General features: G+C 52.3%; 1 protein-coding gene across 3 annotated transcripts in view; it reads left to right on the top strand.

Annotated features, from left to right (window-relative positions):
• The window catches only part of SBNO2 (strawberry notch homolog 2), a 59603-nt gene that overhangs the window by 9946 nt on the left and 26160 nt on the right, over nucleotides 1-23497 (top strand). For 2 of the 3 annotated variants that reach the window (XM_053581451.1, XM_053581441.1), the window contains exons 2-4: nucleotides 7167-7356; nucleotides 11683-11762; nucleotides 13064-13175. In XM_053581451.1, coding sequence (XP_053437426.1) covers nucleotides 7264-7356; nucleotides 11683-11762; nucleotides 13064-13175 — 285 coding nt within the window. In that variant the 5' untranslated portion in view covers nucleotides 7167-7263. The remainder of the gene's footprint in view (nucleotides 1-7166; nucleotides 7357-11682; nucleotides 11763-13063; nucleotides 13176-23497) is intronic. The other variant, XM_053581450.1, reaches the window with a different exon arrangement.

Consider the following 23497-nt stretch of genomic DNA (forward strand, 5'->3'; position numbering starts at 1 on the left):
TCTGGCCTCAGTTTCCATGTGTGTCAGATGAGGGTTTGGAGCAGCTCTGGAGAATCCTGGGCTGAGGTTGGGGTCAGAGTGGTCCCTCTGTAGGGTGCTAGTTTGTAGAGGTTTATACCCCTAAATATAGACTGGGCCAAAGGGCTCCCATAGAGGCTCCAATATCCCAAGGCCCCAAGAGACGAGGTCGTATTCCTAGCTGCTCAGGGAGCCTCAGTTTCTCCATCTATATAGCAGGGAGAAGGGCCAGGTGGCACGTAGCAAGGCAGAACATGATGTGAGGTCCCTCAAGGTGTGGGCAGCCCTGCTGGGAGAGGGGCAGTGGGCACTATTGGAAAGTGAAGCCAGCTTTCCCCCTGTGGGGGCTGAGACCTAGCTCCCCACCCCCATGCCTCCATTTCTGAGCACAAAGAGGGAGTGGCACACTCAGGAATGAGGAGAGGGGCTTGGCAGGTGGGGGGCACCACTGTAGGGAAGGTGGAGACGGTACCCTCTGGTTGCAGTCTTCATCAGGAGCTTCCCTGTGCTGCTGTGGCCCCACTGGATCAGGCCTGTGGCTTAGGAGGATGCTCCCTTGGCTGGGGGCAGGTGAGTTGAGGGAGGAGGGTAGACTTCTCCATGGCTTTGTGTGTCGATAGGCATTGCAGGCCCAGAGGGGTCCAGGGGAGGAAAGACATGTCCACATGCAGTCCTCATGGGGCTTCTGGGGGCAGACGTCTGGGAGGTTGGTCAGTATACACTGGTCCTGAGAGTCCTTGGGAAGGGCTGGCCCTGGGCCTCATTGTGTATGGGGTCCAGATTCAGCAGGCACTGACTCTGGGCCGTGTGGTGACCTGTCCTCTCAGGGGCATGCCAGGCCTTTAGGGAGGCAATGAGGCTGTGAAGGAATGGACTGGTGTTGGGGCCAAGCCAAGCAGGGGGCTGGTGGGGATTCCTCTCCACCTCACCTGGTGATGTTTACAGGCTGCACTGAGGTGCTGGCTGGGTTTGGCCTGGCATGGCTGACATACCTGTGGTTTGCCAGGTTGGCCTCCCTCTCCAAGGTGAAGATTTACAAAGGCTGAGGGGTAGCATCTGCCATTCTAGCAGAGTACCTACTGCAGGCAGTGGCACCATCAGCCTGATGAGCTTGCTGAGTTCACAGTGTGAATTAAACAACTAATATTCGAGATGATCATCTATACAAAGAGGTTACATGTACCCATTTCCCTCAGTGGTAATATCTTGTAAAATGATAGAACAATGTCACAAAGAGTATTGACATTGGAGTGGGCCACCTTCCCCAGTTTTTCTGGTGCACGTGTGCACTCATGTATCTGTGGGCATGTTTTGGTTACATGGGTAGTCAGTAATTGTGTTATTGAGAATATGACCCTTTCCTAGCTGAACTACTTAGTGTATTATAATTCTTTATTTTTGTTTTTTCCTTTAAAATTATCTGTATTTATTGCTTCCTTTATTTTTATTTTATTTAATAATCCATATTATTATAAAAATGTTTTCCACCATTCCACTCATTGAAGTCCCAGGATCTTGGGGCCCTCATGGACCCAGCTACTTTCCCCTGCCTGCCTCTGCCCCATGCCCCCTGGAGTCTCCTCAGTGCCCTTTAGGGGGCATTCACTATATACCTGCAGCCCATTGGGCAGCTGCCCTTTCAAAGCTGGACCCCTGGGGGGAGGTAGCAGCCTGCTAGGTGTACCTCAGAGGCCTGGACGGGGCTTTGGAGGAACAATGATTCCAGAGTGGTCTCAGTGCTTAGAGTGAGGTGAGGCCAGTAAATGGGAGAGACTGTCCTCCCTTGAGGCAGAAGGAATGGCAAGAAGAGGCCCTGAGGGGGAGGGGAGGGTGGGAGTTTCATATTGACTTGAAGATTGTGAGCGCAGGGTGGTTGTTGGGGGTCCCACAGTGACTAAGGGACCTGAAGGGAGGAGAGGTCAGAGGTCCCATACTGACTTGGGACAATAAAGAGGAAGGAAGGGTAGGGGATCCCACACTGACTTGGAGGTCATGAGGGCAGAGGGAATAGTGGGAGGGTCCCATAGTAACTTGGGGACTCTGAGGGGAGGGTGGGGGTCCCACAGCAGCTCGGCCTGGGCTGCAGGGACACAAATGAGTAGCTGCTTGGCCAGGCCAGGACAAGCCCTTTCCCTATCTTCCCTGCTGGGAGACAGATGGCCACCAGCTGGCACCCACAATGAGAGGCTTGGCGAGGTCCCTCAGGTGGGATGTTGGGTGGAATGTTGGCCCCAAGTGTAAGCTTGGGAGAATGTAGGGAGTACTGAGGGCATTTGTGTCTGTTGGGCATCACATTCTGGAAGGGCCCATGCCCTTGCTCACCTCCCCTCTGTTCCTGACTTCGCTTCTCCCTGCCCATTCCTGTGTAGGACAGAGCACCTTAGCCTAGGAGAAGAGGAGCCACTTGTGGACATCCTGCCTTGTGTCCCTCCCTGGGCCAGTCTCCAGCTGGGGACTTAGCCTGCTGTTGGCTCTGAATCCTGAGGGCTTCCAAAGCCCCTAGCTATTCAGGAGGCCCCTAGCCTGGGCTCTGTGGAGGGACCAAGACATGCCTCCTCCACCAGATAGTCCCTGCCAGCCAAGCTGGGGCCCCGCCAAGTGTCCAAATTTCTTAGGGCTCTCTGCCCCACATTGGAGAGGGTTGTGAAATCTGCCCACCCCTCCCACTATGCCTGGTCCTGGGATCCAGGGCTACTCCCTCCTAGGTGGTTGCTGAAACCTACGAGTTTAGTGGAGGGTGACTGTCCTGTCCTGAGCTTTATGCAGGGCCAGCAAGTCACGGTCATGGTGACAGATGAGTCACCCAGGGCTGTGCACAGGGCATCCCCATCTCCTGACGAGCTCCCTGGCCACTGTGATTCCATTGGGCCCCCCCCAGGATGCTTGGGCTGTTCCTATGGGCAATGGCTCCCAGGAAGCAGGGAGTCCTTCCTGTTCCCAGTGAAGACTCCGATGAAGTAGCTCAGGGTCAAGTGCTGAGTGTCTGTGGGAACTATGTATTGGTTTCTGCACAGGTATATCACTGTGGCTGCAACTGCTGGCCCAGAGGCACATTGCCTCTTCTCCAGGCCTTGTTTTTTTTCATTTGTCAGGTAAGCCTTGAAGTACTCTCCACCAGGGACAAGCTTGAGGCAGACCTGAGCCCAGGGATCTGAGTAGAGCACATGCAAGTGTGTTAGGCACAAGGCCACCTTGCTACAGTTTGAGTCCAAGCTACCTGAGCTAGATTGTCTCTGAGACTGTACTTTGCCATCTTGAAAATGGTCATGGGAGCCAGGCATGGTAGTGGCTTCTCTAGTCCCAGCACTTTGATTTTTTTTTTTTTTTTTTGAGACAAAGTCTCACTCTTTGCCCTTGGTTTGAGCTCATGGCAATCTCAAACTCTTGAGCTTAAGTGATCCTCTTATCTCAGCCTCCTTAGTAGCTGGGACTATAGGCACCCACCACAATGCCCAGCTAGTATTTTCTTTTTATTTCTTTTTTTTTTTCAGTTGAGATAGGACCTTGTTTTGCTCAGGCTGGTCTTAAACTCATGAACTCAGGCAATCAACCTGCCTCAGCCTCCCAAATTGCTAGGATTAAAGGTGTGAGCCACCTCGCCTGGCCAGTCCTGGCACTTAAGGAGGTTGAGGTGGGGGGATCCCTTGAGCAAACTTAGAGGCTGCAGTGAGCTATGATGGTGCTACTGTACTTCAGCTCCGGTAACAGAGTGGGACCCTGACTTTAAAAACAGGACAAAGAAAATGGGCTTGGAGTGACTCAAGCTTTGGGGTTAACGACTCCATCAAGAGGCCTCTGTGTCCTCATCAAAAAGCTTGGTGTCAAATTGTGCATGGTAAGGGGACAATGTGAAATGTGGACATACATGGCCAGTGGCCACAGCCTCCCTGTCCATAGAAGGACCCTGGTTCAGGTCTTGAGGGCGTGGAGTGTCTCATGCGGCAGATCCTCGAGGGATGAGAGCCTCGTTCCCTATTAACACCACAACACAGCGTCTCCCGACAGTGAAACAGGCAGGGATTCCAGGCAACATTGGTCAGTGGGTCTGGTTGGTGACTGGTCCTAAATGTCCAGGAGGACATTGTGTGTACAGGGTGAGACCTAGGGCCTGGTCTGGAGTGTCCAGCCCCATATTGAAGTCCAGTCAGGGAAATAAGGACACCATTGGGGCCAGAAGAGAGGGGGTAGGGGGTGGCTGCAGTTAACTCCCTGCCACGGCATTCCTCTTAGTTGGATTCTCCCAGCTCTTGGACTTTTCTGACATTTTGCCCTCCTAATCCTGGGCCCCTGATTCCTTAATCTTTCTCTTTTACAGTGACTCACCTGAAAACTTGATTTGAGGAGGAAACTACCTCCCTTCTCCCAGTGGTGAGCTATAGTGATAGGCACAGACCCTCCCCTACATTGGAGCTGAGTGACCCACCATGGACTACTCCTGCCATGAGACACCCACCTAAAAATAAACACCAGGTCAACCAGATGCTGCTCCAGGTTCCCACCTGCTTGTTTAGCTGGCCAAAGACTCCGGCCATGGCAGGGGCTCTATCATCAAGGCTGTGTGGCAGAACCCTTCATGTCCTGCACTCACCTGGGGACCTGCTGGGATTTTTTTCTGGGGTTCTGGAGGCAGCTGTATACTTGGGGACAGAGCATAGTCACAGGCTGCTGTGAGAAGAGGCGCTGAGTGGATAGGGAGAGGGGTCCAGAAGACACAGGCCTTAGGGCCAGGAGTAGAGTTGGGGCACGTGGCCAGAACTGGGCTGGCCAGGCAGGTGAGAGGCTGTGGGATAGTAGAAGTTGTGAAAAACAGCCTAGGGCACAGAGGGAGTCCAAGACAGAGTCTTACTTTGTCGCCTTTGATAGAGTGCTGTGGCATCACAGCTCACAGCAACCTCTAACTCTTGGTCTTAAGAAATTCTCTTGCCTCACCCTCCCGAGTAGCTGGGACTACAAGTGCCCGCCACAACACCTGGCTATTTCTTTTGTTGTTGCAGTTGTCGTTGCTGTTTAGCAGGCCTGGGCTGGGTTCAAACCTGCCTGCTTTGGTGTACGTGGCTGGTGCCCTACCCACTGAGCTACCAGAGCCGCCCAATCTGCCTGTTTTGGACATTTCATATAAATAGAATCTCACACTGTGTGTCCTTCTGTGTCTGACTTCTCTCACTGTGTGCGATGTCCTCAGGGTCTATCCACATTGTAGCCGGTGTCATAGCCCCCTTCCTTTTCATGGCTGAGTAATATGCCCCTTTGTGGATAGGCCACCCTGTGTGTGTCCAGTCATCCCTCCATGGACATGTGGACTCTCTGCAACTTTGGTGCTGTGAATCGTGCACACTCGTATCCAGGTCTCCATGTGGACAGTTCTGGGTATACACCTGGGAGTGAGACTGCTGGGCCATGTGGAGACTATAGGTCTGATCTTCGAGGGGCCCCTAGCCCATCTTTCAGGTTGTAGGGCCATTTTACCCCCCACCATGTCCGAAACCCTCCCTGAAGGTTCTTTGTTTGAAACAGCCCGGTCCCTTGACCCTGACAATAATGTGCTTGTGCCTCCTTGGGCTGCTGCTTGGAATGGGGTCCACAGGAAGGGGAGTGGTTTAGGCTGCAGAGAAGAAGGAGCTGGCCTAAGTGATGTGGCTATGGGTGAGCTTAGGGTCTGCCCTCTGCCAGTGGGGGTCCTTGGGCAGAGTATACCCCAGTGACAGCCCACAGGAGCCTTGCCTGTGAACCTTCCAGAACTCTGACCTCCAGCAAGAGGTGCCTGTCAGTGCAGGTAGGTCAGCTGTGCAATGGAACCTGTGGCAGGAAGGGGAGCTGAGGGATTATGGGAGGGGTGGTGAGCCTGGGCAGGAGTGGCCACAGCCCCACTGCCAGGGCAGCCCAGTATGGCTGTCCACTGGGCAAGTATGGGTCTGCTCATCTCTCCTGAGAGTGGATATCCTGTCCTAGGTGTTGAGTGGACACTTTTGGGGCAGCCCAGCAATAACAGCTTCCTGGAGCCTCAGCTGAGGAAGTGGTCACTGTTTGTGGCCTCTGGCCTGTAGAGGATCTCTGGTTCTTCCTAAACAACCCATCTTCCAGACATGCAAACTGAGGCTGAGAGGAGCTTAACTGCACCTAATCCACTCAGAAGGCAGGGCCAGGCTTGGATCCTGACCTCCTGTCCCAAAACCTTTATAAAAATGGGCCAAGGGCCATCAGGAGGTAGCTGTGTATTTCCTGGGGGTATGTTTCTGGTGGGGTTGGCCTGGCCTGGCCTGCAACAGGGGAGAGGGGCTTGGGAAGGTCTGCAGTGGGAGTGCGGTCATGGCAGCAAGGACGAGGCAGAGGCACTTGGTTGAGGGACCGGGCAGAGGAACTGGGCAGACGTGCAGGCCAACCTAAGGCAGAGTAGGCCTGCTTTTCCAGCCATCCTTGGAGCTTTGGGTGAGGCCCCCCACCCTTCAGGATTGCACAAGCCTCCTGTGTATGGCTGGACAGCAATTACTGGAAGTCCTGAGGATTTCTTCACTTAAGGGCTTGGCCAGGAGCGGCAGCTACCACCTCCTTCCTGCCTCCCTGGGTGTTGAAGTTCAGGGCTGCCTGCCTGCTGAGTGTACCCCTGCCACAGGCCTGCCTGGGACCCAGGGGTGTGGGAAGCCCAGGGGGTGTTCAGAGGGCTCTTGGCCAACTGCCAAGGCCAGAGCCCTATGGGAGTTGTCTTCTGGTATCCAGAATGGGAACATTCTCAGTGGGGGATGTTGGTGTTTCCTTAGCTCCAAATGATGTCTGGGGCTTTTCCCTGATCAGCTCAATCCTGACTACCCTTGGGGGCCTTCTGGTACTGCCTTGCAGTGGTTGCTGAGAGCAGGGCGGTTCTGGGGTACCAGTGGGTGGCCCTACCTCAGAGGTGATAGCCTAGGGCAGTGGTTCTCAACCTTCCTAATGCCATGGCCCTTTAATAAAGTTCCTGTGGGTCGCGACCCACAGGTTGAGAACCACTGGCCTAGGGTGAACTCTCTCTGCAGCCTCAAACTGGCCAGGCACAAACTTGGAGTGCAAGGTTGGCTGGAGGAGGTACCAGGAATAATGGGGGGCTCTAAAAGTACTGTTTGGGTGTAGGGTCAAGATCAGGTCACCGTCTCAGGTATCTATATCTCTCTCTGCAGGACATGATGTTGCCACTACTGCCACCACCACGGAGCGAGAAGCCCAGATAGACTTGCTGGCGGCCTTGGGTTTTAGAGCCCCACTGCCTGCCAGCCGATGCTTGCAGTGGGGCCCACCATGGACGGGGAGTACCCTCAGCATCAACCCCCGCCAGGGGGCAGCATCTTATATAGCCCGCCCCCTCTGCAGGTGAGCCCTGCTCTGCCCCTTGTGTCTTGAGAGCCCCAGGATGACCTCGACCTTGATTTGCAGAGCCCAACTCCACCCATGCCCCTCATGAGACCTGGAGAGAAGGTTAATTGTAGCCCCCAGCTTTTCAGGAAGAGTATTTGAGGGGATTCCTGCCTTCTTTCCCAGTCAGGCTTTCACCTTCTTTGCAACTGACCCACAAGGAAAGAGTAGGGGGAGACTGTCTATACTGCCCTGGGTCTGAGCCGCTCCTCTGGGGCTTGAATTTACCTGAAGGAGCCAGTCACTGAGGGAGTTAGGCTTTTATATATGTATAATAAATACATGTATTATATATATATTTATTTTATTTTATTTTATTTTATTTCATTTTATTTTTGAGACAGAGTCTCAAGCTGTCACCCTGGGTAGAGTGCCATGGAGTCACTGCTTATAGCAACCTCTAACTCTTGGGCTTAAGCGATCCTCTTGCCTCAGCTTCCCAAGTAGCTGGGACTACAGGCGCCCGAAGCAACACCCGGCTATTTTTTAATTATAGTTGTCATTGTTGTTTGGCAGGCCTGGGCTGGATTTGAACCCGCCAGCTCCAGTGTATGTGTCTGGTGCCCTAGCTGCTGAGCCCAAGAATTTCAGTTTGCTGTGAGCTATGATGCCATAGTACTCTACCAAGGGTGACAAACTGAGACTCTGTCTCCAAAGAAAAAAAAGAAAGAAACTGATAACATTTTTGTTAACCAAAGTCAAGTTAACATTAAGGTTTGTTCTTTGCATTGAACATTCTATGGATTTCGATGACTGTGCTTCCCACTGCAGCATACTACAGAGCCATGTCACTGCCCTGAAGCTATTCCATGTTCTTCCTGTTCACCCCCTATCCCCACACAAGCCTGGGAGCTATGGATCTTCTACTGTGTCCTTAGTTTAGCCTTTTCTGGAATGTCCTTTAGTTGGAATCCTATATCACACAGCCTTTTCAGACAGAGTTCTTTCACATAGTCAGTCTTATCCATCTAGGGTTCTGCTCTGTCTTTTCACTCTTTTTAGCACTGAGTAATGTTCCATTGTCTAGGTGCACCTCAGTTGTTGGGTCCATTCACCTACTCAAGGACAGCTTGGTTTCTTTAAGGTTTGACAACTGTGAAAAAAGTGTTGTAAGGGAAACCTGAAAAGTATATTAAGGGGAGACCTGAGCTGTTAGAGCCCGAGAAGAGAGCAAGTGGAGGCCAGGACTTGGAAGTCATGTGAGCCTCAGGCAATTCAGGGCAGCTTGGGGTGCCCAGCAGTGGGAAGGCAACCCTGGCTGTGGGTGGCTGTGGGATCTATTCTTTAGTGAAGAATTGGCTGTTTCCTTCCCTTCCTCTTCCTCCTCATCCTTGTCCTTCTGCTGCTGGGAAGGGCCTGAGATTTCTGCCTGTTGCAGGGAACCCAGACTGTAAATACTGTTCTGTGGAATACAGGAATGGAGAAGGCTGGGTGGGAAGGCAGGAGCAGGAGTTAGCTTAAGTTTCTAGGCTGGGTGTAGTGGCTCACACCTTTTAATCCGTGCACTCTGAGAGGCCCAAGTGGGAGAATCACTCAAGATCAGGAATTCCAGACCAGCCTGAGCAAAAGCCCCCATCTCTTGAAAAAAATTAAGAAATTAGCTGGATATGGTGGTGAGAGACCTTAGTCCTAGCTACTCAGGAGGCTGAGGCAGGAGTATTGCTTGAACCCAGGGGTTCAAAACCGCAGTGAGCTATGATGGCACTACTGTACTCCAGCCTGGGCAACAGAATGAGAAGCTGTCTCAAAAAATAAAAGAAAGAAAAGAAAATAACAAGCCTAGGTTTCTAGAAGTTGGGAAACAGGCCACCAGAGTCTCGTGGACCTGAGGGTTAGAAGGGCTGGAATAGTCAGTGGCACCCCAGACCCATAATCACAGTTCTGGGAAAGGGCTGGGCAGGGTACATGCTGACCTGTGGTTGACTCTTTGCCCAGATGTGCCCACGTCATACCCTGATGTGGCACAATATGGAACATGAAGTTACTTAATGTGAGCCTCATGGATTGTGGGCTGATAGAGGGAGAGCCAGTTAGCATTCAAAGTGTCTCTTGCAGCATCCGCCAAGTCTCTCAGGCCCTGCTTCCTTCTGAGAGACTTGGCAGATATCCAACCTCCACCAGGGTTCAAGGCCCTGCCATATCTAGCTTCCTCTCTATTCTCTCCTCCTGTGGAAGATGTGTCTGGTGTCCTTCCCTGGACTCTCTCCACCTCTCCAGCCTCCCTCCAGCCTCCTCCTGCAAGTTGTCATGGCCACCTTCCTATTTTTCCTCTGATCTTCAAGGATGGTCCCTTCATCTCCATATGCCACAATTTGCCTAATTATTTCCCTATTGGGCTTTTGGGGAGATTCCAATTTTCTGCTACTATAAATAGTGCTGTTGTGATTTCCTCCCTGCTCATGGATTAGGCCCTGGGGGTGTGTTTCTGAAATAGAATTCCTGGGCCAGAATGAGTGCCTGCCAGTTTTTCAGAGGTTGGAGCTGTTCCCTCAGCCCCTGCTGAGTCCCCTGCATGGCGACCCAGGAAGCTGACCAATGGCCAGGACTCATGTCCACCTGGTCAGCTGGGAGGACCCAGACATTGCTCAGAGGGGCTCGGAAACTAGAATCTGGTTTGGGATGTTTGGGCTTGTGATAGGGACCCTGGTATGAGAGGTACTGGGTTGAACCCCAGTTTTGGCTCTAGTTCCTCTGGGCAGTCAGAACACTGTGGGAAGACTTCCTGAGGTTGAGGCTGTAAAGAGTGTTTGTGATGGTTATCCCAAAGGCTGCACTGGGGACTAGGCTGGGGAGTGAGGAGGAGACCTTGTAACTCTGGAGCAGGCTCTTGTTGCTTGACAGGAGAGTGTGGCCCTTCTTGCCCCCAGGTAGAAAATCCCTAGGCAGGCTCTGATTGACTGATCAAAGTCAGGTGCCTATCTCTGGACCAATCATCTACTAGGGCCTGCCCTTTGAAGGCAGTACCACCCTCTCTGGGCTGCCAGTGGGAAATCCCCAGGCAGGCTCTGATTGGCCTGCCATGCCCTGCCACCCTGTGAGCAGGGCTAGGGTGTCCCTGATGGCACTGCTCCAGCAGAACCACAAGCTGGGGTTGAGTCCAGGGTGGTGGGGAGAGAGTGTCTCTACTGTTTCCACTATCCCAGTGCCTGTTTGAGGCTTCCTGCCTACTGGCCTGGACATCCTCTGTCCTGGGAGCTCCCCAAGGTTGGGCCTGGGCACAGGTAGAGCATTTTGAGTGAGCCCAGGACCCTTGTACTTCCCACCCTGACCTCTGAGGCCCTCTGCACCACTCTAGAGCCACAGTTCAAGTTTGCCTGCTGCCCTGACTGGCCTGGCTTGAGGCCTCTGTACCCCAATTGGGTACTCTAATTCATTTCAGGAGGCCAAGAGGGCTCTGGTATCAGAGTTCTGTTCCAGAGTGTTCTGGATATGCCTCATTGCCTTAGAAATACCAAATCCCTTTCTGGGACTGCATTTCTCTCTCTCCTGCACAGGCAAGTGTGAGATGGAATATAAGACCAAGGCCTGGGGAGACCTCATGGAGGCCACAGTGGCCCTGCTTCCTTCTGGAGGTTTCCATGGAGTGCTTGAAAGTGTTAGAGCACAGGAAGCCTGGAGACCACTGGCCTTGGTGCAGGGGAGGAGCCAGTGGCTTTTTTTTTTTTTTTAGATAAACTTTATTTTGTAACCTGTGCAAAAATTGGAAGAACAGGGCAATGACCACCCTAAGGGGTTCTTCTATTGCTTGGCCAGTAGGAGGTCTGGATGCCTCAATCAGGGCATTGCGAGCTTCTTCCGAAGAGTTCGGATGGGATCTTGGCAGATAAAAGCTCGGTCATTATGTCTGTGGTCCTGTCTGATCCAGGAGCTGGGGCCAGAAGCCCCTTGTATCCCTGCTGAGCTCAGGTTCATTCTCCTGGCCACTGGCCATCATTTCCCAGTTTGGACTCCCTGGAACTCCAGCCCCCTGTATACTCTGAAAAGGCCCTGGAACCTCCCCCTATCATACCCAGCAATAGCCTGGGATTCTCAGGGCATACTAAGAAGCCTGATGGACCCCTAATCCTAGTCCCTGTCCCTCTGATGGGGTCTCCTCTTGTAGGGTATAGGTGAGGGTCTTAGCCACAGCGTAGTTAAGTAACTCCCCAGTTGCTACAGCTTTAAGGGGCTAGAACACACCCCAACTGCAGAGCCCTTGCTCCCTACCTCTTGAACTCTGACCCTGTGCTGCAGGGTCGCTGTCTTCCCCTACTACCGTGCCTGATGCCTGCCCCCCTCTTACAGAACACCATGCTGCACTATCCCTGGTGGAACACTTTGTCACCACCGCCACCGCCTTTTCCAGTCTTCTCCAGTGATAACCAGTAAGTGTCTCACCTTGGCCAAGCCTCAGCACAGGTTTCATCCCCACCGTACCTCCCCTGGGACTTCACTCAAGGGCTGTGGGCAGAGCACAGGGTCCTGGCACAGAATCCTCTCCAGGACCAGGCACAGAGGCAGCTGAGGCTGTGTTTTCTGGAAACCCGTGTTGTGACCAGCTGGGATCCTTGTTAGCCAGAATGCAGCAGGGGAGAGGGCCAAGGTGGGGAGGGACTGGGGAGAGCTCCACTGTGGGAACGACATGGGGTAGGAGGGGTGGGACATGCTGAGCTGGGTTTTGAAGGGTCATTAGGAGTTTACCAGGGGAGTAGGCCTGGTAGGGACACCTTGGGCCAAGGATGCAGCAGCCTTCTGCAGGATTCTGGCAGGGGGATATCAGAGGATGGAACTGGGGGATTTATTCCAAAAGCATAGGAAGGAAGGAGTGGATGCTGCTTAGTTTTAGCAAACCCACAGGGTACCTCATAGGTGCTGCTATCTGGCAGTGGTTCTTCACAGGCTGCCTCCATCCAGAGCCCTCTAGCTCCCCACTGGGCAGAGATGTGGGCCCCACCCAGGCCCTGCTGGAGAGAAGCTTCAGGAGGGAGAGCCCTGGGAAGCCTGGTTTCGGAGCAATCATTTCAGAATGGTGGCTGTCACTCTGCCTCAGGAACTGGGGGGGCCAGCTTGGGGGTCCTGAGTGGAGAAGGTTCTGTATAGCACTATCCACCCCTCTCAGTTAGCAAGGGGTTTAATTCCTGAGCTGTAGGGAGAAGCACCCACAGTGGCTAGACCATGATGTGACCCTTTCCCTAGAGGAAAGTGCTTCTGGGTTTCTGGCGTGGTGCTGTCCTCTGCCCCATTGTGACTGTGAGTTAGGTGGAGGTTGAAGGGGCATGAGAGGGATGGCCTGGCAGAGTTTGGGTTGGCTTCTGTGCCCCATGCCTGGGGCCCTCCTGCAAGCTGAGTGTCAAGAGATGATAAGAGTCCTTCCTGGGGCTGCATGAACCTGCATCCCTGTCCTGTTAGAGTGGCAAGGTCAGGGTTGTGCTCCATACCCTCTGCACATGAGGCCAAGCTCTGTGTCCAGTTTGGACAGATCCGAGGTGGCCTGCCAGGACTGGGTGTGTTCCATAGTTGTCCCTTGGGAGCCTCACCAGAGCCTCTGGGTGCACTGCCATGGCGTGGTCTGTGCTGGGCCCACCACCTCAGCTTCCTTGAAGCTCTTGGAGGTTTAAGGAAGTCGGGGTGGTGGGCCCAGCATGCCTCCAGGCCTGACTGTCACTGTCATCCTTTCCCTCTCCAGCCAGTTCATGAGCTCCACCTCCTTCCTGGGTGTCCAGCCCTGCCCAGACACCAGCTATACCCCTGCGGCCTCTGCCTCCAGTTTCCTGCCAAAGAGCAGTGACTTCCCTCAGGTAGGAGAACCCAAGTAGCCTCTGTCCCCAATGGGGGGGACTGGGGAGGCTCTGCCCAGCTGGTGACCTTGGATCACCAAGGTCAAGATGAGCACTAGAGCAATCTCTAGGCAGGAGAACAGGGTCAGAGGTCACCTGAGAAAGGAAGGAAGGACAAGGATGATTGGTGGGAGAGGCATGCACCTACCATTAGGTGGTCCCCATGGCCTCTATGGCCCTCATACCTTGCCCCTGTGGAATCGGCCTCATACAGGATTCAGGAGGTGCCTGGATTCACCACGGTTATCCTAGAAAACCCAGCACCACAAGGATAAGATTTATTGACAATACACATGTGCTTCCCTTGGAAATTTAAAGTACACAGAGCTACATTCCAACTGCCTGGGCACACAGTCTGGGAGCTGTGGTGAGAAGGTACCTGGGGTGAGAGGGCACCCAGGGCTTATCTCCTGTGAGCTTCAGTTTCCCCCATGTACAGTGGGGCCTGCCCAATGGGATCTGCCCAATCTTCAAAGCTTGGGAGGATAGGATCTGCCCAATCCTCAAAGTTTGGGAGGGACAGCCATAAGCCAGCCAGATCCAGAGAAAATTGATCCAGTCGTGGGCAGCGCCTGTGGCTCAGTGAGCAGGGCACCGGCCCCATATACCGAGGGTGGCGGGTTCAAGCCTGGCCCCGGCCAAACTGCAACAAAAAAATAGCTGGGTGTTGTGGCAGGCGCCTGTAGTCCCAGCTACTCGGGAGGCTGAGGCAGGAGAATCGCCTAAGCCCAGGAGTTGGAGGTTACTGTGAGCTGTGTGACGCCACGGCACTCTACCAAGGGCGATAAAGTGAAACTCTGTCTCTACAAAAAAAAAAAAAGAAAGAAAATTGATCCAGTCTTGCCATAGTTGGTGGATTGACCAGACCAAGGCTGGCCACAGCAGCTTCTGCTGAATGGCCTTAGTTCTCTGCACTCACAGGCTGTGGCAGGACTCTTGGGGTCTGTACTGGATGACTGGCGTACCTGGAGGTCTGTGGCTACTTGAAATCTCCATAGGGACCTTGGTTTTTGTTAGTTTGTTTTTTTGTTTTTTTTTTAAATTCAGATTAACATGAAGGTACAAATGGTTAGGTTATATTGTTCCCGTATCTTTTTTTTTTTGAAACAGAGTTCCACTATGTGGCCCTCAGTAGAGTGCCATGGCTATACAGGTCACAGCAACCTCAAACACTTGGGCTTATGTGATTCTCTTGGCTCAGCCTCTCAAGTAGCAGGGACTATAGGTGCCTGCCACAACACCCGGCTATTTTATTTTTTTTATTTTTTTAGAGACAGAGTCTTACTTTGTTGCCTTTGGTTGAGTGCTGTGGCATCATAGCTCACATCAACCTCCAGCTCTTGGCTTAGGCAATTCTCTTGCCTCAGCCTCCCGAGTACCTGGGACCTCAGGCATCTACCATAATGCCCAGCTATTTTTGTTGCAGTTGACTGGGGCCAGATTTGAACCGCCACCCTTGGTATATGGAGCCGGCGCCCTGCTCACTGAGCCACAGGCACCACCCAACACCCTGCTGTTTTTTTTTTGTAGAGACAGAGTCTCACTGTACCACCCTCAGGTAGAGTGCTGTGGCGTCACACGGCTCACAGCAACCTCTAACTCTTGGGCTTACGCGATTCTCTTGCCTCAGCCTCCCGAGCAGCTGGGACTACAGGTGCCCGCCACAACGCCTGGCCATTTTTTGTTGCAGTTTGGCCAGGGCTGGGTTTGAACCCTCGGCATATGGGGCTGGCACCCTACTCACTGAGCCACAGGTGCCGCCCTGTTTTTTTTTTTTTTTTTTTGCAGTTTTTGGCCGGGGCTGGGTTTGAACCCACCACCTCCAGCATATGGGGCCAGCATCCTAGTCCTTTGAGCCACAGGCACCGCCCCACCTGGCTGGTTTTTGTTTTTTTTTTTGTTGTTGTTGTTGTTGTAGTTGTCACTGTTGTTTGGCTGGCCCGGCAGGGTTCAAACCCACCAGCCCTGGTGTGTGTGGCCAGTGCCCTAGCTGCTGAGCTGCAAGCGCCAAGCCCATTGTTCGCATTTCTATAGTAAAGTTCAAGTTATAGTTGAAGAAGTTGAGCTCTTCATCCTGGGGGTGTGCTATACACCCTGACAATGTGTCTATCAGGTGAGTGCTTGCCAATCCCCCTTCCTCCTCTCCTCTTTCCTGACTTGAAGATACTTGTATTTTTCTTTCATAATGGGCATGTAGTTGTCTTCCTATTAGATTCATATTAGTATCGAGGGACCTTATTTGGAAGTAGGGCTCCCCGGGTATATACATGAGTCAGGTGGACATGAGCTAAGGTTGCCCTGAAATCTGATGACAAGCGTCCATAGGAGACACAGGAGGTGCTAAAGAGAGAATAGCCACAGATCAAAGATAGGAGACCCCAGTGCTGGGAGAGGCAGGGGTTCCCTGGAACCTGTGGCAGCTGGGTCTTGGGCTCTGCCTCCAGGACCAGGAGAGAATGAATTTCTATATTCACAAACTGCTCCATTGGCGGTGCTGTGTGTGGCCGCGTCAGGAGAGGGACATGCTAAGTGTGTCCGCCTAGCAGGACTAGCTCTGATGTGACCCCCATCATGCCAGGTGAGTGGAGGGTACTTACTATACAGGTCTCCTGCCCTTGCAGGCTGCTCAGGGAATGCCTGGGCCTGGGATCCTCCCCAAAAAGGAAACCATAAGGTGAGCACAGCCACCTCCTGTGAGAACGGTCGCCTGTAGATACTGCCCTATGGTGCTGCCAGGTCTCTTGGTGAGTTTGTGCTCTTCCCTTGGGCACAGGTGCATAGGATGCATCTGGTTACCCTGGCTTGGTGGCTGCCAAAAGGCATTGGGCTGCCTATGCCATCCCGAGAGGCTCCAAGCTCCTTCTAAACTCTTCTCTGTCTCATCTGCTCTTGGGGCCAGTGGACCCAGCTCCCACATAACATCCATTCAGATAGCAGGAATGCATAGTTCCTCATCTTCCCCAGGGGAGGCCTGTCAGCGTTTCCAGAGACTCCCCTCATAGCCCTCCCACCTTCCTCCCTATGTCCATTTTTTCTTGATGGAAGTGAAGAACCCAAGGCTAGGACTCTAGAGGACATGCCAGGAACACCAGCCCCGGGCCCTCACTCAGCCACATAGCTGGTACCGTGTGTGTCCAGGTCCTGTGTTTAGAAGGGCTTGGGTGGCACAGGCCCGGGGCAGCCAGGGTACACTTGGGCTCTGGCCTCACCCAAGGACTGATTGACTGGTTCATCATCCCAGGTGGACATAGGAGGAAACTGAGGTATGGGAGGCTCATGTCCAGAGCCAGTGTCTGTGCTGTGTCGTCGCACAGGCAGAGGAGCCCTCTACCCTCCTTTCCACACCCCTGCTATCCCTCCTCATGAGAGTAACGTCAGCTCTATGGCCACAGCCCTGCCCTCAGCCTGTCCTCCCACTCCCCAATCTCTGTCTCTCTCTCTCTCTTTCTGTCTCTGTCTCTCCTTCCCTCTCTCTCTATCCCTCTCTGTCCCTGTGTTTCTCCTCTCTCTTTCTCTCTTTCCTCTGTGTCAGTCCCTCTCTTTCCATCTGTCTCTCGCTCTTTCCTTGTCTCTCCCTCTTTCTCTCTGTGTCTCCATCTTCCTCTCTCTCTGTCTCCATCTCTCTTTATTTCTCATGCTCTCTGTTTCTGTCTGTCTCTCTGTTACACCCTCTGTGTGTCTCTCTGTCTCTCCCTGTCTGTCTCTGTTTCTGTCTCTCTCTCTACCACCCCACTTCTACCCCTTTCTCTAATGTATTTTCCACCTCCCTGTGAGTAACTAACTTCTCAGCTTAGACCCCCTCCTGGACCCTGTATCTGCTCATTTAGCCCGAGTCTAAACCTCTCTTGTCACTACACATTAGGCAGCACAGGGCCAGTCCTTACCCTCCTTTGAGCATGGCCACGTCCATCCAACCAATGTTTACTGACTGCATGGTCCAAAAGCACTGTCCACCTTCCCTCTTCAGATCTCCCTGCACAACAGCAGAACTTTCTTCAGATAGAAGCTGACCCTGGGTTGGGTGTAAGGAGGGGCAGGTGTAAGGGGAGCCTCCTTCACCTTCCTGTGACCACCAGGCCCAAACCTGGAGCTCAAGGCCCTTCACAGCTGTACCCACCAGAGGACCCCTCTCTGCATAGGGTACACAGTCACACCCCCAAAATGTCCCCATCCTAATCCCTGGGCCTGTGGATATATCACGTCACATGGCAGAAGGGATTCTGTAGATGGGATTGAATGAAGAACTTGAAAAGGTGAGATCATCCTGTATTACCAGGGCAACCCAGTGTCCTCACAGGGTCCTTATATGAGACGGAAGGGTCAGACGCAGACAGGGGTCCTCAAAGTACAGCCTGCGGGCCACATGAGGTGGTGTGATTGTATTTTTTTGGGAGGCGGGCATTTTTATTTTATTTTATTTTTTTATTAAATCATAGCTGTGTACATTAATGCGATCATGGGGCACCATACCCTGGTTTTATAGACCATTTGACAGGTGATTGTATTTGTTCCTGTTTTGTTTTTTTACTTGAAAATAAGATATGTGCAGTGTGCATAGGAATTTGTTCATAGTTTTTTTTTTTGTTTTAAACTATAGTCCGGCCCTCTAACGGTCTGAGGGACAGTGAAACGGCCCCCTGTTTAAAAAGTTTGAGGATGCCTGGACCAGAAGATGCAGTGCTGCTGACTGTGAAGTGGAGGAAGGGGCCCTGAGCTGAGGGATACAGGCCTCTAGACACTGGAAATGGTGGGAGATGGGTTCTCCCCTGGAGCCTTTAGGGAGGTCCAGCCCTGCCATACCTTCACTTTAGACTTACGGTTGTTATAAATTCACATCAATAGTCTACCTTCCAGACTATTTGTATTGTTTTAAGCCAGTGGTTCTCAACCTTCCTAATGCTGCGGCCCTCTAATACAGTTCCTGTGGGTCGCAACCCACAGGTTGAGAACCGCTATTTTAAGCCATGAAATTTATAGTAGTTTCTTATGGTAGCAAGGGGAAATTGATGCACCATGTGAAGCCTTCATGTGTCCAGAGCATACTGTACGTTCTCTGGAATTGTTTCCTACTGTTGTATAAATCAGAAGATATATAAGAATAGGGGAAGCAGTGAATCTAAACCTGCAGCCTTAGGATGCCAACTGGTAACTGAACTTGAGCCCTGAATTTCCTGATGGCCAAAGCAAAAAGAAAAAGGAAATGACGGCTCGGCGCCTGTAGCTCAGAGGCTAGGGCACCAGCAACATACATAGGAGCTGGCAGGTTCAAACCCAGCCCAGGCCTGCCAAACAACAATGATAACTACAACCAAAAGATAAGCCGGGTGTTGTGGTAGGTGCCTGTAGTTCCACCTACTTGGGAGTCTAAGGCAAGAGAATCGTTCTATCTCAAAAAAAAAAAAAAAGGAGATGAGCTGTGTGACTTATTGCTTGCCAGAAGCAGAACCGTTTTTGTCTTTGGTGAGTTTTCCCAATTTTCCCGTGGGATGTAGAGCAGTTCCCCGGGGTCATCATCTCCCTGGCATCCTCCCTGCCTGTGTGTGGATATGGAGTCCCCAGTTGGGCTTGGGGTTGGCCTGACTCCAGCTTCCTGTGTGAGGTCTTTCACTCTCTCTTTTGCCACCTCAGGGTCTTGGGTCTATCCCTTGGTTTTGCACATGAGCCAGCCAAGCCTAGGGAGTGGGTGGTAGATCATTGAGTATCCAGTTGGTCACTGCTCCCTCTGGGGTCTTTGTTTGCAGGTACTTAGGTGGGGCCTCCCAGCCTGGGAGACCCCATCTGTCAGGAGTGCAGGAGGTCAGATTCTAATATCTGCCTTGTTGGCAGCTCTGGGGTCTCCCTCCCACAGCCTCACCCTGGGCATGGCCACTACCCACCCTCCCTCATAGCCCTCTATGGGTCATATCTTCCCTGCTGGTGGTCATACCAAGCACCCACTGCCCACACCAGAGCTTGGGGACCTGGGTTTGAACACCAGAGGACATGCTGTGCAAAGGAGTTATCTGAAAAATTAAGCTCTAACACTTGAGGATTTTTTTATGTTTAAAAGTTTTCATGATAGGGCGGCGCCTGTGGCTCAGTGAGTAGGGTGCCGGCCCCATATGCTGAGGATGGCGGGTTCAAACCCAGCCCCGGCCAAACTGCAACAAAAAAATAGCTGGGTGTTGTGGCGGGCGCCTGTAGTCCCAGCTGCTCGGGAGGCTGAGGCAAGAGAATCGCGTAAGCCCAAGAGTTAGAGGTTGCTGTGAGCCGCGTGACGCCACGGCACTCTACCCGAGGGTGGTACAGTGAGACTCTGTCTCTACAAAAAAATAAAAAAAAGGTTTTCATGATAAAACAACTTTTAAAATATTTAGATTTACAGAAAAGTTGCTTTTTACAGGAAATTTGTAAAAACCAAGGGCCCACACACACCCCTCACCTGCCTCCCCAAATGTTACCATCTCTCATAAATATGGTCGCGGTATAGAACTTCACTTTGTGCAGCTCTGTCACTTGGCTGAACTTGGGTAGATGTACTGGGCTTCCCTTTCAGGCACCCTCCAAAGAGAATGGGTGATTGTGGATTATCTGGTGTCCTCTCACTGTTAGATTAAGGAGCCTCACAGATGTGGCACTTTGTGCACTCCACAAGCCTGGAGTGGGGAGCTTGTGGTGTTTGCCAGTGACATTAACCATGATGCTTGTTGGTCAGGGTGGCATCTTTGGTTTTCTCCATCATCCCATCTTGGGATGAGAGCTAGGTTTCACGGATGTTGCCAGGGTTTAGGGCATCCATCAGGGGTCTTGCTTGCTGTTGTCACTGCCATATCTGTTCAGCCCAGATGGTCTGTTTTCTTCATTTCTTCTGCTCCTGTCAGTTGGAATTCTGTAGGGGAGCTGTTCCTCCCCCAGCCCCACTTAAGTGGTTATTTAGTAGTTTATCCATGTCAGTAAGGGCTCACAGGTGTTTACCTTGCTGTGTGGATCACTCACATTCAGGTGCTGTGATATTCCTTGTGTTTCTTCAGTGGTCTTCATGTTGGCCACTGGGGCTCCCTGGGCATCTCCATGCGCCTCAACATCCCTTCTTTTCTGACTCCTTGGGAGGGTCTGGACTCACCACTTCCCCAGCCCCAGCCCTGGGATCACCTACTTCTCTGAGGAAGGGCCTCCTCTCACTTCTGTTTGGCCTTCTGTTTCCAGGTTGGCATGAAGCACCGGGCCCCAATGTCCCTGGTGAGCTACCTTGAGCTGTTCTACAGGGCCATGAGGAACTCTCACCCTGGGGTGTGCAAGTGCTTAGGGTTACAGGACAAGAGAGACAGCTCTTTTTGTTTTTCTTAATCTCAAATTGGGATTTGATTTATGAAACAAAAGTTACCACTTCACAGCATACAACTTTGTGGTTGTTATAAATTCACAACATCAAGTTGGGTGCGGTGGCTCATGCCTGTAATCCTAGCACTCGGGGAGGTTGAGGCAGGTGGATTGCTTGAGCTCACGAATTTGAGACCAGCCAGAGCAAAAGCAAGATCCCGTCTTTACGAAAAGTATACAAGTTGAGGCAGGATGATCACTTGAGCCCAAGAGTTGGAGGTTGCTGTGAGCTATGACTCCACAGCACTCTACCCAAGGACGACAGCTTGAGATGCTTGTCTCAAAAAAAAAAGGACGGCCATGTACAACAGGGCAGACCTGTTCGAACCTGGCCCAAGCCTGCTAAACAACAATGACAACTGCAGCAAAAAAATAGCCGGGTGTTGTGGTAGGCGCCTATGGTCCCAGCTATTTGGGAGGCTAATGCAGAGAATCACTTAAGCCCAAGAGTTGGAGGTTGCTGTGAGCTGTGACATCACAGCACTCTACCAAGAGTGACAGAGTGAGACTTTGTCACAAAAAAAAAAATAAAAGTTCACAACATTACCACTGTCTAATTTCAGAACCTTCCATCATCCCACCAAAAATTCTATCCTCAGGGCTGGGCGAGGTGGCTCACACCTGTAATCCTAGCACTGTGGGAAGCTGAGGCAGGTGGATTGCCTGAGCTCACGGGTTTCGTTTTTTTTTTTGCAGTTTTTGGCCGGGGCTAAGTTTGAACCTGCCACCTCTAGTATATGGGGCCAGCGCCCTACTCCTTTGAGCCACAGGCACTGCCCAGCTCACAGGTTTGAGACCAGCCTGAGCAAGAGCAAGACCTAGTCTCTAAAATAGCCAGGCATGTGGCGGGCACCTGTAGTCCCAGCTACGTGGGAGGCTGAGACGAGAATTGCTTGAGCCCAAGAGCTGTGAGCTGTGATGCCAGATCACTCTAATGAGAGGGACAAGTAAGGCTCTGCCTCAAAAAAAAAAAATTCCATCTCCCTTTAGCAGTCACTTCCTGTCCCTGTCGATCTGCCTGTTCTGGACATTTCACATAAACGGAATTATACACTGTGTGTTATTCTCTATCTGGCTTCTCTCACCGAGCATGGTGTCCCTAAGGTCCATCCGCATTGTAGCCTGTGCCAGAGCCTCCTTTTTCATGTTTGAGTGATATTCCTGTGTATGGATGGACCAGTACGTTTACCCATTCACCTGTTAATGGACACTTGGGCTGCTTATATCTTGGCAGTTATGAATTGTGCCACTGTGCATGTGTGTTCAAGTTTCTATGTAGTTGTGCATTCTTTTTTTTTTTTTTTTTGTAGAGACAGAGTCTCACTTTATGGCCCTCGGTAGAGTGCCGTGGCCTCACACAGCTCACAGCAACCTCCAACTTCTGGGCTTAAGCGATTCTCTTGCCTCAGTCTCCCGAGTAGCTGGGACTACAGGCGCCCGCCACAACGTCCGGCTATTTTTTGGTTGCAGTTTGGCCGGGGCCGTGTTTGAACCCGCCACCCTCGGTATATGGGGCCAGCGCCTTACCGACTGAGCCACAGGCGCCGCCACCCGTAGTTGTGCATTCTTATTTCCTTCAGTGCACATCTGGGAGTGAGTTGTTGGTAGATGACATTCCTGTGCAGGTTTTTGTGTGGATGTTTGTTCTGCATGTGGCTGATTCTGGCAGGGTGGGGTCATGCTGAGGTTGACACCCCAGACCTCCCATGGAGGCCTGTGCCTCTCACAGAGGCCCCCTCAGGCCTCTCTACCCTCTTATGCTTGGCCCATTCATCCCGATGGTGAGTGACCTGTCCATGCCCTCCATTCAGCCCTGCCCTGGGTCTCTCCTGGGTCTGTGCTTGCCCAGGAGTTTCTGAGCACACAGTTCCCTCTCCCCTGTCTCCCTAATCCTTTACCCTTCAGTACCCATCCCCTGCTTGCCTGTCTGTTCTGAAAGCAGGTGTTGCCCAAGTCCTCTCAGTGTCACACAGGCTCCCCACAAGTTGGCTGGGCTGGGGGGAGGCTCACCGCTTGTCCCCTAGGAGCCATCCACCCCTGGATCCCTCTGGGGCTGCAGGGACCCCTGTGGGGTGTGTTTGTCCGGTAAGAACACTCCGCCTGCCCTCCCAGGGTTTCTGGGAAGCCCAGGATGAGCTCACGGCTCAGGAAAGTGCTTTGCAAACTACTGGCTGCCTTGTACAGCTGGCCAGCTCATCGACTGCTCTGCAGATACCTCAGCAAGAGGAGAGGTCTCGGCTTACCCGCCCCCCCACCCCCAAGTTCCCATTCCCCACAATTACTGGCATTGGACGAAAAAAGAGAGGGAGGGAGAGATGTCTTCTTACAGGAAGCTCTTTGGTTTGCTACCGGCCAGGCTCAGGGGGAGAAGCGTCTTGGCAATGTCTTTTCACAGACAAGGGCACTTGGGCATGGAGGGGGCCAGGACACATGCTTTGCAGATGCATGCTCAGACAGATTCTGCAGGAAGCTTGAGCAGGGCTGGGTCCCTTAAGCCCCCGGCCCACAACCTGACTGAAAGGAGAGAAGTTTTGTTTTGTTTTTTTTAAGAGACAAAGTTTCACTGTGGCATCACAGCTCACAGCAACCTCCAACTCCTGGGTTTAGGCGATTTTCTTGCCTCAGCCTCCCGAGTAGCTGGGACTATAGGCACCTGCCATAACAAAGTTACAGGCTATTTTTTTGTTGCAGTTTGTCTGGGGCTGGGTTTGAACCCACCACCCTTGGTATATGGGGCCAGCGCCCTACTCACTGAGCCATAGGTGCCGCCCTTCTTTTTTTTTTTTTGCAGTTTTCAGCTGGGGCTGGGTTTGAACCCACCACCTTTGGTATATGGGTCCAGGGCCCTACTCCTTGAGCCACAGGCGAAGTTTTCTTTTTTCTTTTTTTTTTTTTTTTGTAGAGACAGAGTCTCATTTTACCGC

This window comes from Nycticebus coucang, chromosome 2 (genome assembly GCF_027406575.1).
Source record: "Nycticebus coucang isolate mNycCou1 chromosome 2, mNycCou1.pri, whole genome shotgun sequence".
NCBI lineage: Eukaryota > Metazoa > Chordata > Mammalia > Primates > Lorisidae > Nycticebus > Nycticebus coucang.